This window comes from Mytilus edulis, chromosome 6 (assembly GCF_963676685.1).
Source record: "Mytilus edulis chromosome 6, xbMytEdul2.2, whole genome shotgun sequence".
NCBI lineage: Eukaryota > Metazoa > Mollusca > Bivalvia > Mytilida > Mytilidae > Mytilus > Mytilus edulis.
This window is the reverse complement of record NC_092349.1, coordinates 44,148,104-44,165,043: the sequence shown is the minus strand read 5'-3', so window position 1 is coordinate 44,165,043 and position 16,940 is coordinate 44,148,104. Positions and strand designations below refer to the sequence as shown.

Here is a 16,940-nt window from a genome sequence, read left to right as displayed (position 1 = left end):
TTTTATCATGATCAAAGCTTGCTTTCAAATTAATCTTATTCTAAGTGTAGTATTGAATGACATCATAAAATTCTTTAATATCAAGGGAAAAAAACTAGTTTTCTGTTGTAAACTGTAAATAATCTTACCTTGCTCCAAAAAATGGTGTACCAATTCCAAAAAGCATGGGTGGTGCTGGTGTAAATACTGGTGGGTTGAATGCTATAGCAGGTGGAATTGTTCTGCAACAGAAAAATCGATCGTAAAGTAAGAAAATATTGTAAGAATTTCTCAAGGAAAAAAAAATATTGGAGAGTTGCACATCACATGATCTTTTTTTCTGTGGATTATATATAGGGTTGGAAGCAAATACAAATCTGTTAATATGCAGAAAAAAATAATTGCTGTAAATACTCCAAATAATCATTACGTTAAGTTTAAATTACAGAGGAGGAGAAATTTGGAAATAGACCAATTAAAATTTAGAATTGTACAAATGTTGTATCTAACCCATTTTGTGGTCTAATCAGAACAATTTTTTTAATATTAAATTAGCAATCTTCTTTATAAACAATTCTTGCCAAACATGGTACAGATTACAATTCATTCATCGTTGGTACCAATGTTCATGGATAGAGAAAAAATGTTATTCTGAGGGTACATAGTTTTGTAGATTCACAAGCTATTTGCCCTGACTTCTAAAATTAATGAAAATTTGTGTTTCATTTAGTATCCAAATTTGTGATTTTCCTCTTCACTCGCAATTAACAGTATTCCAAAAATATTAATAAACCACAGAAGTCCATTAATTTCATTTTAGAGAGGACATGTTTGTTTTAACATCAAATATGAAATATTTCCTGCATAGTCAGTGCAAATACTTGAATATATATCCTGCATATTCAGTGCCAAAATATGAAATATTCCCTTTTTGGTCATGTTGACTTTTTTATAGGTCAGCAAAATGGCCATTGTTATAATATAGTTCGTTTCTGTGTGTGTTCCATTTTAATATTGTTTCGTAGTTCTCTTTTTTATGTGTTTCTCTCAGTTTTAGTTTGTAATCCCAATTTGGTTTTTTTCTCAATCGATTTATGAATTTCGAATACCGGTATACTACTGTTGCCTTTATTAACTTTGCTGTACATTATTGCTGTTGACAGTGTATCTCTATCTATAATAATATTTAAGATAATAACCAAAAACCTCAAAGCTTCCTGAAAATTACCAATTCAGGGGCAGCAACTCAACAATGGGTTGTGTGATTCATCTGAAAATTTCAGGGAAGATAGATCTTTACCTGATAAACAATTGTACCCCATTCAATAAAACGAGAACACTAGTATCCACAATTGAATTGTACAATATAATATTTTGACCTTCCATTTAAAACCTACCTTGCCTCATCATCCTCAGCATCAGAATCTGTATAGTCCTCCTCTTCCTCCTCATTATCTGGATCATAACCTTCTGTGGCCGTTGGGGTCATCTAAAATATTAAAGTGAAAAAGTGGTACTCACCCTAACCAGAAAAATTCATCTAACAGTTGTCAAAATACATAACTGCAAATTCAGAAATGATTGGGTACATCTATTAATGTCATTACTGAACAATAAACAAAATGCAAATTACTTAATACAATAAGGACAGGAAATTCTGCATATAATTAATGCTTTTAAAATAGAAAGTTCAAGTTTTTTGTACACATGTATTCAAAAACCAGTTGTTGGCATGACACGGGTTATGTTCTTCTCATATATGTTCTTCTCATATATGTTATGATGGTATGATATTAAACCCCTAACGGGAAGGATTGTGACTGATGTTCATATGATGAAATCATAATCTTTCAGTCAGTTTAATTGAAGTCTGGAGCTGGTATGTCAGTTAACTGCTAGTAGTCTGTTGTTATTTATGTATTATTGTCATTTTGTTTATTTTCTTTGGTTACATCTTCTGACATCAGACTCGGACTTCTCTTGAACTGAATTTTAATGTGCGTATTATTATGCGTTTACTTTTCTACATTGGCTAGAGGTATAGGGGGAGGGTTGAGATCTCACAAACATGTTTAACCCCGCCGCATTTTCTGGGCCTGTTCCAAGTCAGGAGCCTCTGGCCTTTGTTAGTCTTGTATTATTTTAACTTTTAGTTTCTTGTGTACAATTTGGAAATTAGTATGGCGTTCATTATCACTGAACTAGTATATATTTGTTTAGGGGCCAGTTGAAGGACGCCTCCTGGTGCGGGAATTTCTTGCTACATTGAAGACCTGTTGGTGACCTTCTGCTGTTGTTTTTTTCTATGGTTGGGTTGTTGTCTCTTTGGCACATTCCCCATTTCCATTCTCAATTTTATGTATCTAGATCTTCAGCTTTATTTGCTTTTTGCTTTTTTTTTTTTTTTTTTCTTTTTTTTAAGTTTTCATTTTTTAAAGAATAAAGTTAATTTCCATTATGTATAACTTAAAGTTGAATTAAGCTATCAATTTGTTTTCCCATTTATCAAGTTATAAAGCTAGGGTAAAATAAATTAGTTACCATATCTTTTGTAATTTTATTCTTTGCATCAAGGGCTTTCAAGTCTTCTTCAGGCCTTTTCTTTTCTATAATGAAACAAGAGTGCACACGCTGAAATGTCTCGCCTTCTATACTAATCATTGATATTATGTTGATAGTCCTAAGTATAAAGCTAAGCTTTATTACAACTGTCACATAAACTTAACATTAACCAAGATAACTAAACAAAGACCAATGAACCTTGAAAAAGAGGTCCAGGTCAGATGAACCATGCCAGGCAGACAGGTACAGCTAACAATGCTTCTATACAACATATATAGTTGACACATTACTTATAGTTTAAGAAAAATAGACCAAAACACAAAAACTTAACACTGTGCAATGAACCGTGAAAATGAGGTCACGGTTAAATAAAACCTGCTCGACTGACATAAAGATCATAAAATATTTCCATACACCAAATATAGTTGACCTATGGCATATAGCATTAGATAAAAAGACCAAAACTCAAAAACTTAACTTTGACCACTGAACCATGAAAATGAGGTCAAGGTCACATGACATCTGCCCGCTAGACATGTACACTTAACAATCATTCCATACAACAAATATAGTAGACCTATTGCATATGGTATGAGAAAAACAGACCAAAACACAAAAATTTAACTATAACCACTGAACCATGAAAATGAGGTCAAGGTCAGATGACACCTGCCAGTTGGACATGTACACCTTACAGTCCTTCCATACACCGAATATACTAGCCCTATTGCTTATAGTATCTGAGAGATGGACTTGACCACCAAAACTTAACCTTGTTCACTGATCCATGAAATGAGGTCGAGGTCAAGTGAAAACTGTCTGACAGACACGAGGACCTTGCAAGGTAAGCACATATCAAATATAGTTATCCTATTACTTATAATAAGAGAGAATTCAACATTACAAAAAATTTGAACTTTTTTTTGAAGTGGTCACTGAACCATGAAAATGAGGTCAAGGACATTGGACATGTGACTGACGGAAACTTCGTAACATGAAGCATCTATATACAAAGTATGAAGCATCCAGGTCTTCCACCTTCTAAAATATAAAGCTTTTAAGAAGTGAGCTAACACCGCCGCCATTTCCGCTGCCGCCGGATCACTATCCCTATGTTGAGCTTTCTGCAACAAAAGTTGCAGGCTCGACAAAAACAATACTGACATACATTAAAAAAAAACATTTTTTAATGAATAACAAAGTAAATGTTTTGAGCCCAATTTAAAAATTCCCAATAGTCATGTCCTTTAATGTTTTCCAGAAAAAATCTGTTTGTCAAATGTAAACAATAAATACTGTATGTGAAAATAAAAGTGAGAATCAGTAGCCTTCAAAGAAAATAACTTAAAATTTCATGAGAGGAAAAATACTCCTACATGTATATATACTTTTCAACTCACATAACTGATCTCAAACTCACAAGTTTTCAAGAAAGGGGGAAAATTAATGACAGAACAAATAAAAAATCCAGTTTTAAAGCAATTTGATTTCAAAATAACGTAGCTTTAAGATATCCTTTTCTTCATATAAACTTTTAGTGTTTTTAAAAATATGTAATTTCACTTAAGTATATACATTTGTACATATATATATGACAGGTCCATATGGTAACTGCTTTAGATATTTTATTGCTATTTAAATAATTTCACCAAAAATTTAAGTTTGAAAATCCAAGACACATAAAAACAGTTTCTGTGGGTTCATTATTATTTGTTGGACACTAATTTTCATGGATTTAGATGGTGTAGGGGAACCACAAATTTGAATGTTTGACAAATTACAATTTTTCTATAGGAATATATGTGAACTTTGGCAAAACCATGAAATCAAATACTAATTATTTTTTTTTTTTTTACTCAACCCACAAAAATCGGTTCCAACGAAAATAAATAAATCCACAGTATAATACAAACCTGGATGTTCTTTCAGATAAGCTTCTATCAAGTTATTTACAATATGGTTTTTGTTGATTCTTTTTACTTTCATACGACACTAAAAAATTAATTGAAACTTTTTATCAAAAGTGGTCTGGTGAAATTAAAATCAACATATATCACATATTTAATGCTGTTTAATATCAAGATAGAATAATTGTACAAAGCAACAGGGAAACAATATATTATTATATATAAAAAACAAGCACTAGCTAGTAATAGTACTATCTACCCCTAAAAAAATAGGAAATTTGATCAATAGTTTAGAGTGATCTTTTAGAAAATTAAATAATCAGGAGCTAATTTTCATACTGCTAATCAGAACCAAATCAACAGACAAACTGTCAGTTGCTCTTTGGTGTCAACATGACTCATTTAATCAACAATGCTCTACATAAGGAATACAAAAAAAAAGACGTTTTTTTTAATGTTTTAACTATGACTAAAGGGAAATAACTCAAACTTAATTTAAGTTTTGTTAGAGAAATAATGGATTACTTTATTAAAAACCTTTCTCTATGTTCATTCATTTAAATGGTAAGGTGAGACACTAATCAGATCTGCATAACTTTATATAATTGGATTATAATTAGTACTTTAAACATGCAGTTTAAGTTGTGAAATATTTAATTCTAGTCTAAACTTTGGCTTTGTTTTTAAAGAAAAAAAATTATGAATTTGACTGTTTCCGCTGTTGAAAAATAAAAATAAAAGTTCCAACATCATGTTATTCATGCAGACAGCTTTATATGAATACTAAGCAACAATTGAAATAAAAAAAAGTTGGATGATATGTCTATACTTTTGAAAAAGGGCTTTTGTTTTTAGATTCAATCTTATGTGGATCTTCTCTTTTTCAAAATAGAAAATATCAATGTCTGTTAAAAGCTAAATAAAGTCTATCTTATGTCCTTGTTTTTTTATACAATGCAGACTCTAACCCTGTCACATTCTGTATGTGCCTGTCCCAAGTCAGGAGCCTGTTATTCAGTGGTTTCTTTTGTTTTTCATACATTATTTTGTACATAAATCAGGCTGTTAGTTTTCTCATTTGAATTGTTTTACATTTGTCAATTTGGGACCTTCTGTAGCTGACTATGTGATCCAAGTCTTACTCATTGTTGAAGGCAGTACGGTGACCTATAGTTGTTAATTTCTGTGTCATTTGGTTTCTTGTGGAGAGTTGTCTCAATCAGGCAATCATACCACATTTTCTTATCTTTATAACTAAATACAGCTTTTCTATTTATTTCTTATATCAAAACTTACTGTAGGACATTCATTAGATTTTTGCATCCAGTCAGAGTAACATCCAGCACAATAGGAATGCATACAAGGTTGTAAGCTGTAAAATAAAGAAGTTATGGTTATTTACACAGGTCTTTTCATATTTATCATTCAATGTTTTGTTCCACAAATAAGTGCATTTTCATCAGTTGTTTTGATACTTTATCTATAAAAACTTTACCATAGTGTTTATAGAAAATAACAAAACAAATATAGACTTTTCTCTTATTCTTCAACAATTTTACTCTTTTTAATTTTTCTATCAATGTGTAGTTGCCGATGATTGGCTGAGTTTAAGGTTCATAACCTTTATCAGCTCACTGCATGAATCAAAATGGGCTTACAGGTGTTAGAGAAATTGATAACTTTGTGGAATGTGGAAGGCACATGAAGGGGATTTTCGTTCATCAGAAATGAAAATTCATTTGATAATCATTAGAGAAACAGATTCTTAAACAGTTACTCGCCAAATCTCGGACTTTTAAATTTGATAATTTAACTATCTGGATTGAATAAATCTGATAATACATTGGTACCAATGTAAGAATCTATATATCAACAAAGAATTTAACGTTGGGCATGGACAAGTTAAGTATAAGATTTGTTTCAAGGGTCTAATTGAAAACTAATAGTAGTACCTGTTATTGCAATCAACTTACAATTTGGAAAAAAAATGTGACTGATGTTAATCATGTTAATAACCCTTAAAATTATAAATATTCATGATTGTTTTAAATTGCATTATGTAATTTGATTGTTAAAAATGGTCAATTCTAAAAATCTATATCTTTTTTTTTTTAATTTAGCAGTTACTGATCATTATTTACTGTGAAAAATTCATTAAACAGTCACAGGTATGAACCTTACACATGGTACATAAATCAAATAAAATTTGACATAAACTACACATTTGTTGAATTAAATTCAACAGATAACATCCCTCACCTGATACAATTATACATAATTTCCTGACAAATACTACACATTAATGTCTCTTCTATCTCATCGACATCTGGTACTGCTGCAGGGGTTGTTCCTGCCCCACTCTTCATTTTGGAGGCTTCTTCCTTGCTTATCTCCTCTTTACTTTTCTCTTTATTCTCACCAGATGGCACTTCTGTAGTATTACCAGAACCTTTGTCTGTTTTACTTTCCTCTGAAGTTTTCATCATTTTTTTCACAGGTTCACTGCCATCTTTATCTTCATCTTTCTATAAAATATAATCAAAAAAACAATCATACCTTACGTATACTCATTGAATTCTTTTAAGTTTAAAAGGTCTTTTTCAACAACATATATTTCCTTTATCAATAAACATGTACACTGAGGTTTAATTGATTCACTGATGATTGCTAAGAGCATGTGGTCACAATCAGTTATAAAGAGAAGGATGAAAAAAGCATAACATTTTCATTTTTAGTAAAATGGCAAGAATGTATAGTTTTGAAATGAATAAAAGGTGATATAGGTTATTCATTTAAAATTAGTCAGTAACCCAACAACAAAAATGACAAAAAATCCCAAACACACAGTCTTCAACAAAACAAAGGTGAGGAGCTAAAAAAATATCCATGTTCTTAAAAGTTATGAATAAATCAAGTAGAAGACATGCAATTTCCATTAAAATTTACATATTTGCAACTGTTAAGTTGATTTTATCATGCACTTTACATTTGCACTTCCAAAAGTCATTTGCTATAAAAATTAAAACCATATGCATTTTTTGAAAAACAGAAATAAATAAGTTTTTAAATTATTTCATAAATGCTTTTCCTTGTGACATAATGGATCCTAAACTAATTGTGTTGACATTCTCTCAAAAACTTTATATTGCTGTTCTACATAAGATATTTGGATAAAATTGATTGTGATCTTTTAAAAGGGCCTAGGCATAAAAACTAAAACATGTTGTCTATATCTAATTACATCTATCTCACTTAATAGCAATTTCTTGTATAATGGTGTTTATTCACACTTGAGACTTCCTTGACTTAACCAAACATGTTAACACAAAATTTGTCAGTATTTTGAACAGATATATCATGTTAAGGAGGGGTATTTGCGAAAAATACCAGTCGAGAGAATGTTAAATTTCACGAGCCGTAAGGCGAGGGAAATTCATTCTCAAGACTGGTATTTTTCGCAAATACCCCTCAATAACATGATATATCTGTTTAATTACACCGAATGTTAATGTACTAAAACGCATTGATGATCATGACGTTACAAGCGTCCAGTCGGATAGAGTATTTTTTGGCAAATACCACGGCAGAGAGGGTAAAAAAGGCATATCCTTTTAGCAAATACCCCGGCGGCGTTAAAAATGAACGATATTCATTTGTTAACAGTAAATTGGTGAAAAATACACTGGCTATTAACCAATCAAAACCCCGGATTCTTACATAAGGTGTAATTAGCTGTCAAATAAACCCTGTCACATTCTGTATGTCCCTTTTCTAAGTCAGGAGCCTGTAATTCAGTGATTGTCAGTTGTTGCTGTGTTACATTTTTGTTTTTCTTTCATTATTTTATAGCTTACTATGTAGAATGGGCTTTGCACATTGTTGAAAACTGTATGGTGACCTTTAGTTGTTAATTTCTGTGTCATTAAGATAGGTCTCTTGTGGAGAGTTGTCTCATTTAAATGGCAATCATGCCACATGTTCGTTTCTATATGGATTGGTGATACTGTATTTTGAAAATTGCATCAATTAAACTATCATAATAAAATACCTTTGTCCTTTTTTTACTGGCATCATCCCGTGTATCTTCTTCAGTATCATCCAGGAAGTTAACATCAACATCTGTTATAAATATATACAAGAAGACATCATGTAATAATAACAGAAAGTTTGTTATTCTACGCAATAAAAAGAAGTTAAACACTCCTAATGCACTATTTGTATATACAGAAAGGGATAAAGACATGTAAAAAGTTTTGCTTTAGTGCATGCAAAATCATTATTTTAAAAATATTAAATAGAAAATCAAAATGCAAGTTTGTCCAAAATTTTTCTAAAATTACATTTTTATTCCCTAACTTGCTATCGGATATGTTCCTTATGTCACGATGGGACCTACCGAATTAGACTATTTACCCCTATTTGTGACATTTTTGCCTATTGTTTTTGTATGTTTTGTTCACACATCGTTGTCAATATAATGGAATTTGATGCGACTGTCATACAAGTGAGAGGTTTAGCTAGCTTTAAAACCAGGTTCAATCCACCATTTTCTACATAAGAAAATGCCTGTACCAAGTCAGGAATATTTTACCATTTAATTAGGGACTTTCCGCTTTGAATTTTCCTTGGAGTTCAGTATTTTTGTGATTTTACTTTTTGCTTAGAATAAACAAATGTCCACAACCATAAATGATAAATCCTCTATAATTAGCAGTAGGGTAAGTCATAACTTTATTTCTATGCCAAGCAATTGTGTTAATAGGTAGTAAACTAACATTTTATTACCTTTTTTTTATAAACAACTGCTGGAGTAATCAGAAATGTTGTATAAAACCATGAAAATTATTGTAGAAACTGGAGATTTGGGAAAAACTAAATGAGACAGTAACCCAGCATTTATTTTTTGCCAAAACGGAAATTCATGGGCTTCGAAACTATCCTCAACAAAGGAAAAGTGTCAAACCTACCTGCAACAGTAGCATCCAATATATTGGCATCTGTTTCATATTCCTGGGTTTGTTCTGCTTCTGATGAATCTTCTTTAGCAAGTTCTGCCATGCTCTGGTACACAAAACCAACATCTAAAATGTCAAAAAAGTATTAAGAATGAAACTTCAAACTGGTTTTCTGATATGATTTCTAATTTCAATATAATTCATTATATAAAATAAAGTTAAACAATGATTATACAGCATCAAAAATTGACATTTATGATGCTCTATTATAACTATCTAGTAAAGAGTAGTGTCATGAGGACATGATATGCCTTGTTGTTCAAAAATCCCCCCTTTTTTTTTTAAGAATAGTCTTGTCTTGGGAAATCAAAGGGGAACTCATGTCAATATTTATAATCAATTCCTCAAAGTCTCCTGAAAATTGCTCAAAGCATTTAAAGTTATAGTCAGAAAACTGGATACCTCCCATTTTGAGCTTACATCAATACATATAAACAATTCATCAAAGTTTTATCAAAACTGGTGAAAGAGTTTTGGGGTTATTGTTCAAAGTGTTGAGGACAGACAGAAGGACAACGGTATACCAAAATATTTCCTGTAAAAGGGCGTATAATAATAATTTAAAACTCAGCTTAAATCAATTTATAGTGAAAACTTTGATTTTCTATACATTATTTCATTTAAAACCACAAAATTAACTTAAATTATTACATTGGTTGCAGTGAATTACATTGATTTCCAAGTTACAAAAAAACGATAATTTCACATGTGAAATAAACATGGTTATTTCATTCTCTGACGTCATACAACAAAAGGCGTTGTCATGACGTCGATTAAACGGTGGATCAAAACAAATTGTGAATGCGTAGAAAAAAGACATAGTTCCTTACATGTTTTAATTAATTTCTTAAAAAAGAGCTATTTGCCAATGTAATAAAAAGTATAACTAATGAAAGAATTCAAATATCGAAAAATATTCAACTGGTGACATAACAAAACAGATACCGGTAATTAACTCATGCGCTACGTGCATTCGTGAATTAATGTGTTGTTCGGTCACTCGTTGAATATTTTTCTCTATTTGAATTCTTCGAATAGTTATTCTATAAATACAGGTAAATTTAGAATACAAATAAGAAGTTTATCCAGAAGACAATGTCAACAGCAATCCTTTAATACATATCAATCAAAACAGTTAAAGGATGTCATACGGTCTTCAATGACTTTCAAGCACCAACATTACATAGCAAGTTCTAGAAAGCTTCAAACTCAGCTTACTTTTTTCTTCTTCACCCTTTTTATACACGATATAAAAGTCATCTCCATGCTGCAGTTCTTTCTTCTAAAGAATAAAGAAAAGGTTTTCCATAGGTTAATTAAGTATATACTTCAAATCAGCAGTCCTGTAAGTATTGCAAGCTGGCAAAAAATTGATTAAAAACAGGGAAAAATCAATTATTCACTATACAGTGGACTCTCCTTATCTCAAAGTCAGATAGACCAGAAAAGATTTGAGATACACTTTTTTATACTGAATGATACCAGACTTATTCGTGAGACCAAGGGACATAACTCTAGCTTAGGTTGGTAAGGCTTAAACAATCTAGATGAATATGGGTAGGTGATCAATATTCTGGTTTGAGAGTGATGTATCTATATGTAATGAGACGACATAGTAATCTCCAATCAATCTAAGTGTGGTTTAAAGTTTGCCAAACTGTTCATATGCGAGTGATATCATAAAATTTAGATTTATTTTCATTTTCTTTTATTTCAATCTTGTTCTGCAAGATAAATTTCCAAAAAATTAGAGACATAGATTTATCCGTTTTCACTTATTCTTAATCCCTACTTTCTCACAACCTTACTCGCTATTAAGCATTTTTACAGAGAGTTGTTTTTAAAATATTTAAATCAGTTTCATAAATTATAACAATGTATTACTAACGATAATAGACAATGCCTTCAAAAATAAGCAAAACCCAAACCCTATAGTCAGCTATAATACTTACATTTCCTTTTGAAATCTTTACTTTCAGATTCAGTAGTGTTCCATTTGTGCTAAAAATAATACTCAAGATCAAAGCAGATATCTATTAGTTTTTGAAACCTTTACCAATACCTGAATACATGTAGATCTGTTTGCAATACAGATTTTAAATGTTTAACCCCACCACATTATGTATGTGCCTTTCCAAAGTCAGAAGCTTACATTTGTAATTCAGCATGTTCAGTGGTTGTAGATAATGTTGCTGTGCTACATATTTGTTTTTGCTCATGTTTCTTTTTAGAAAAAATAAATCAGGCGGTTAGTTTTCTCATTTGAATTGTTGTACATTTGTCATTTCTGGTTGACTATGTGGTTTGGGCTTTGCTCATTGTTGAAGGCTGTTGAAAACTCAATAAACCATGACTGATAGTTTTAATCATTTTGTGCCAGATATACGTAGCAACATTAAATATACAAAAGAATGTGTCTGAATGCCCCCATTCAAGCTTTGGAATGGAAATTGGAAAGACGGAAGGATAGATGGGTCTTAATGCCAACAGTGAGAGCATTAAAAAAGTAATCCCAGTTTTGAAGGTCAAAATTGTACTTAACTACATGAAAATTTTAAGTGTAGTAAACAAAAATAATTGACACTATAACAAATAGAATGTACTAGGATAACAAAAATAAACAACATGTTTTGCCTTTTGCATGTTTTGTGGGATGTGTAAATTTTCCTAAAAGATGCAGTATGTCCGGATCTTGATATGTATGAAACTTTATAACCGTAAAGCAAGAAAACTCTATATATGTATATATATATATCTTCCAGGAAAATATCATTGTGCTTTGTCATGTTTGTATAAATTTGTTTGACCATTCATTGTACATACCTTGAATCACAGAGCCAGACAGTTCCACTCTCATCTTTCTGTATGCTACAATGTCTACTGGACACAAGCTTGTTGTCAGTATATGGTAAATCACAGTCTACAATATTATAAGCAAAAAAGTTACATTTTATTTGATTATAACCATTACAAACTTATTTGTATCAACAATCTCACAGCCTTAATCCATGTACTAGAAGGTAAAAATATGCATCATTGTACATTTAAAAAAAAACAATCAATTTGTTTTGCTACATATAACAAGTAAATAAGTTATTGGAGAAAAATAACATGTGCGTTTTTAATCTTGGACTAAAAAAAATCAGAAAACTGTGATAACATTTGTATGTTACAGGTTTCAAAGGCACAATATACATCGTTCATTTTGTTAAATGGTAAACAAGTTCTATTGATATTATTATTGTCTTTATGTATAATAAACTTAAGAAAGATAACTTAGTTCATTTAGGTTGTCAATCATGCATAAGCAGATAAGTACACCTATGTTATTATAGAAAATACATGCCTATAATATCTAAAGGATGTTTTTACAGTTTCTCTACATCTCTACACATATTAGATACATCTTATGTACATTAATTTATTGTAAGAATTAATGATCAGAGCATGAAGGTATGCCTCATAACTTATGCGCACGATTAATCTTCCAAGTAATACCAAAGTGTCTTATATTATCTGATAATATATAGTTATATGCCTGTGATGACTAAGCCTTGTTATTACAGCATAGTTTATCCCTTAAAAGTCTTGTTTCATTGATTTTCCATGGTTGATCAAAAATATATTCATTGAATTGAACAATTAGTTATCATGGTTATCAAGGTTAAATGAGCAAATTTTCGAGAATATAAGATATTTTCTTTTGTATTGATCATATTTATATAAATATTTGAATAACATGAATAAGTTCAATTTAAACCTAAATCATGTAAATACAACTGACACTGTAGTAGAAGAATTAAAAAAGCGAGAAAGAACCCAGGGCAAATGTACTTAGGGCAAACAGATCCAGTGGAATATTACATGATTATGTACATGTATGTAATCAGAGTGAATCAACCTGATACCAAGTTAAACAGGATTTTTCTGAACAATTTTACCTTCTAAAGCCTTGCTTATGGTAATTCATCACTACAGTCTAGTAAGGTTCTCTTACAGACTTGTGTTTGTTTCAATTTAATTGATTAAATAAGACATGTAAGAAAATCCCCTGTCTTCTTATGTTCATTGATGTTGTGCTGTTATACCACTGTCCCATTTAAGGGGGGGTTGGGATCCTGCTAACATGTTTAACCACTCCACATTTTTTATGGAGGCTGTAATTCAGTTGTTGTCGTTTGTTTATCTATAACATATTTTTTAATCATTCATTTTTTTATATAAATAAGGCCGTTGGTTTTCTTGTTGAATTTTGATATCATAGCCTTTTATAGCTGACTATGCAGTATGGGCTTTGCTCATTATTAAAGGCCATACGGTGACCTATAGTTGTTAATGTCTGTGTCATTTTGGTCTCTTGTGGACAGACTCACAGTTGTTTAATTGGCAATCATACCACATCTTCTATACATCATGATTTTATATTTTCTGACAATGTACATATATTGTGTTTATCCTGAAATTTCTCCCAACACTTGAAAATTTAGTTATTAAAATCTTAATTATTGTCTCTAATTTCTCAAAGAAATAAACATAGTCGAAACGTTAACTCAGACCATGAAGAGGACCCCTAAATGAACTGGTTAGGAAACAAATATATATCTGTATATATATATATCCCTTGCTCAACATGGAAGTGGGGTAAAAAAACAAAATAAAACAAAAATCAGGAAAATTTCCAGAATTTTTCAATATGTTCAATTTATATATATAGAACTTTTTTTCAAACTTTTTTAAATCCCTGCATTTACGCAGAAATCTACTTCCTTTTCCCAGTCTTGTATGCATGAGACTTTGAAAAAAATATATATTTATCAGTATAGTAAAATAAAGGATTGGAACTCAATACCAATTCATTTTTAATAATCGTTCTATATGAACGTTACCTGATGAAAGCGTTTCTTTCGATCAGTCTTTGTTTACATTAAATATGATGTCTTAACTTAAATAACATCACAACTAAATCCCTAACAACAGAACCAAATCCAGAAACATTACGGTGTTTCCGTTTCTTTTTTTAACATGTTTGAATTTTAAAAAATTATTCATACACACTTCTCCCCATTTCACAGATAATGCCTGCCTCATATTAGTAAAATTGAGAATGGAAATGGGGAATGTGTCAAAGAGACAACAACCCGACCAAATAAAAAACAACAGCAGAGGGTCACCAACAGGTCTTCAATGTAGCGAGAAATTCCCGCACCCGGAGGCGTCCCTCAGCTGGCCCCTAAACAAATATATACTAGTCCAGTGATAATGAACGCCATACTAATTTCCAAATTGTACACAAGAAACTAAAATTAAAATAATACAAGACTAACAAAGGCCAGAGGGTCCTGACTTGGGACAGGCGCAAAAATGCGGCGGGGTTAAACATGTTTGTGAGATCTCAACCCTCCCCCTATACCTCTAACCAATGTAGAAAAGTAAACGCATAACAATACGCACATTAAAATTCAGTTCAAGAGAAGTCTGAGTCTGATGTCAGAAGATGTAACCAAAGAAAATAAACAAAATGACAATAATACATAAATAACAACAGACTACAATGTGTTTGTTTTGAATAGTCGAAGAAAGAGAACAATGAGTTGAGGGTTGGTTTTTTTTTTGTATAAAAAGAAGAAAGTTTAGGTGTGTTCTCAGTTTTAGAAACCCATAAACGGGAAAAAACGAACTTGACTGATGTTTACGTTTCAGTTACATTTATCTCCCCCACCTTTTGCCCTTCCGATGGTAAATGAGTCTGACGCTAGCATTATTGGTTCAGTATCGATATCTGTCAAGCTGACAAGCTGTCCCCATGCATCTGCATCCATGCTTAAAACTGATTCACCTAAAATTGTGCAGGTCTGACTCAAAGTCTCTAGATATCTGCCCAAACAGGGGAATATAAGTAAGGGGGAGGGAAACCAATGCTAATATGCTGGGAAGATCTTATTCGAACCTGTTGGGACTTTACCATATCAAATGAGTAAATATCAGAGATAATCGGAAAATAAATCGTATCGTCCCATTGGTTTAAAAACATTTACGTCAAAATGACAATAACTTACAACATGAATATTGATACATTTGAACTCTATTATTCTAAAATTAAAAGGTCAATACACAGTTTGATAACAAACTAACGCGTATTAATTACATCCATACGCTTGTCCGACTAATGATATATTAGTCCAGCTGATTCGTGCATTTTTTCAAAAGAATTGTGGGTTTGATGATAAAAGCATGAAACTTTGCACAATGGTAGATCTATATATGGTTGTCAATTTAAGCTATATGGACCCACCCTGAAAAATCCAATATGGCGGCCATTTTCAAGATTACAGCAAATAATATTCAATTCTAATATTTTTAAAGCATAACAAATGTAATTCAACGTTTCAAGTAAGTCAAGGCGGTATTTAAAACTTTAAAAATAAATTTAAATGGCGGACATTTCAAAATGGCCGCCAAAAATGTAAAAAAATTATTTATCTAAAATTTACTAAAACATAGCTCTGTTGATATTCATTTCGTTCTTCGAATTGCTATTTGCAGTTGATACTACGTTCTAAGGATTGTGTTTCCATAATACATGGCTTGCATAATATTTTAATCAAATATCCCTTAAATGGGAACATTCGAACGTTTTCGTGACGCCTTTATGATTTGTTTGACTGTGTACCATCTAAATCATAAATTAAGATTTTAAATAAAGGCGAAGTGGTATGACTGCTTATGAGACAAAGCTCAACCAAATTTCAAAAAAAATAACAGTTATAAGTCACCTGACGGCCTTCAACTATGAGTAAAGCCCATACCACATGTTCTACCTCTCCTTGTACGATTCATAGTACATGTATTTTTTTCCCAAAAAAAATTTGTCAATGCTGTGTGATTTGATCCTTATTATTTCATATCTGTGTTGTCTACAAATGAGTTTTTAAAGCAGTAGTATCCATCACACAGAAATGGCAAACCTGATTTCATTTAAAACTTTCACATTTGGTGAAATATAAGATAAGAGAATTAAAAAGATATTGGTATACCTAACATATACCAACATGTTTCTAATGTGATTATACTGGATATGACTCATCAAGCTATTTAACCAATAACACCTGCTGACCCTCCTTGAACACCTTAGATCATCTCCTTGTTTTATGAGAGGGTTCCTGTTGCTCATGGTGTCTTCCTCGTCTTCTTTAACCATGTTAACATTTAAACAACAACATATTTTCACAGCAGTTTTAAAAATGTGTGCCCGCAAGTATAACCCATTTAGTCTTTGCACAACTCTTCACCACATTTGAAAAAGAAATGTACATAAAATCATAATCCTCCCACATTTTTATCTACCGCTAGAGTATCTTTCAACCATATTTTATGAGCTCATGCAAAATGCTGATACCTTTGTGATAAGTATTCAATAGAGTATATATCCATTTCTGTAAAAGACTTCCTATGTATGTGCTGTATTTGTGCGGTATTA

General features: G+C 31.3%; 1 protein-coding gene across 2 annotated transcripts in view; it reads right to left on the bottom strand.

Moving 5' to 3' along the window:
• LOC139527736 (E3 ubiquitin-protein ligase CHFR-like) overlaps positions 1–15,356 on the bottom strand; it is a 32,750-nt gene extending 17,394 nt beyond the window's left edge. Inside the window, exons 1-12 of one of the 2 annotated variants that reach the window (XR_011665423.1) lie at positions 15,183–15,356; positions 12,287–12,383; positions 11,416–11,464; positions 10,682–10,745; positions 9,416–9,529; positions 8,497–8,567; positions 6,708–6,973; positions 5,745–5,820; positions 4,455–4,533; positions 2,521–2,585; positions 1,377–1,468; positions 129–221 (exon numbers count right to left, since the gene is read on the bottom strand). Coding sequence is in view for 1 of the 2 variants with exons in the window: in XM_071323377.1 (XP_071179478.1) it covers positions 129–221; positions 1,377–1,468; positions 2,521–2,585; positions 4,455–4,533; positions 5,745–5,820; positions 6,708–6,973; positions 8,497–8,567; positions 9,416–9,529; positions 10,682–10,745; positions 11,416–11,464; positions 12,287–12,383; positions 15,183–15,282 (1,166 nt within the window). In the remaining variant the exon portion in view is untranslated. The remainder of the gene's footprint in view (positions 1–128; positions 222–1,376; positions 1,469–2,520; positions 2,586–4,454; positions 4,534–5,744; positions 5,821–6,707; positions 6,974–8,496; positions 8,568–9,415; positions 9,530–10,681; positions 10,746–11,415; positions 11,465–12,286; positions 12,384–15,182) is intronic. The other variant, XM_071323377.1, reaches the window with a different exon arrangement.
• Between the last annotated feature and the right edge of the window lie 1,584 nt (positions 15,357–16,940).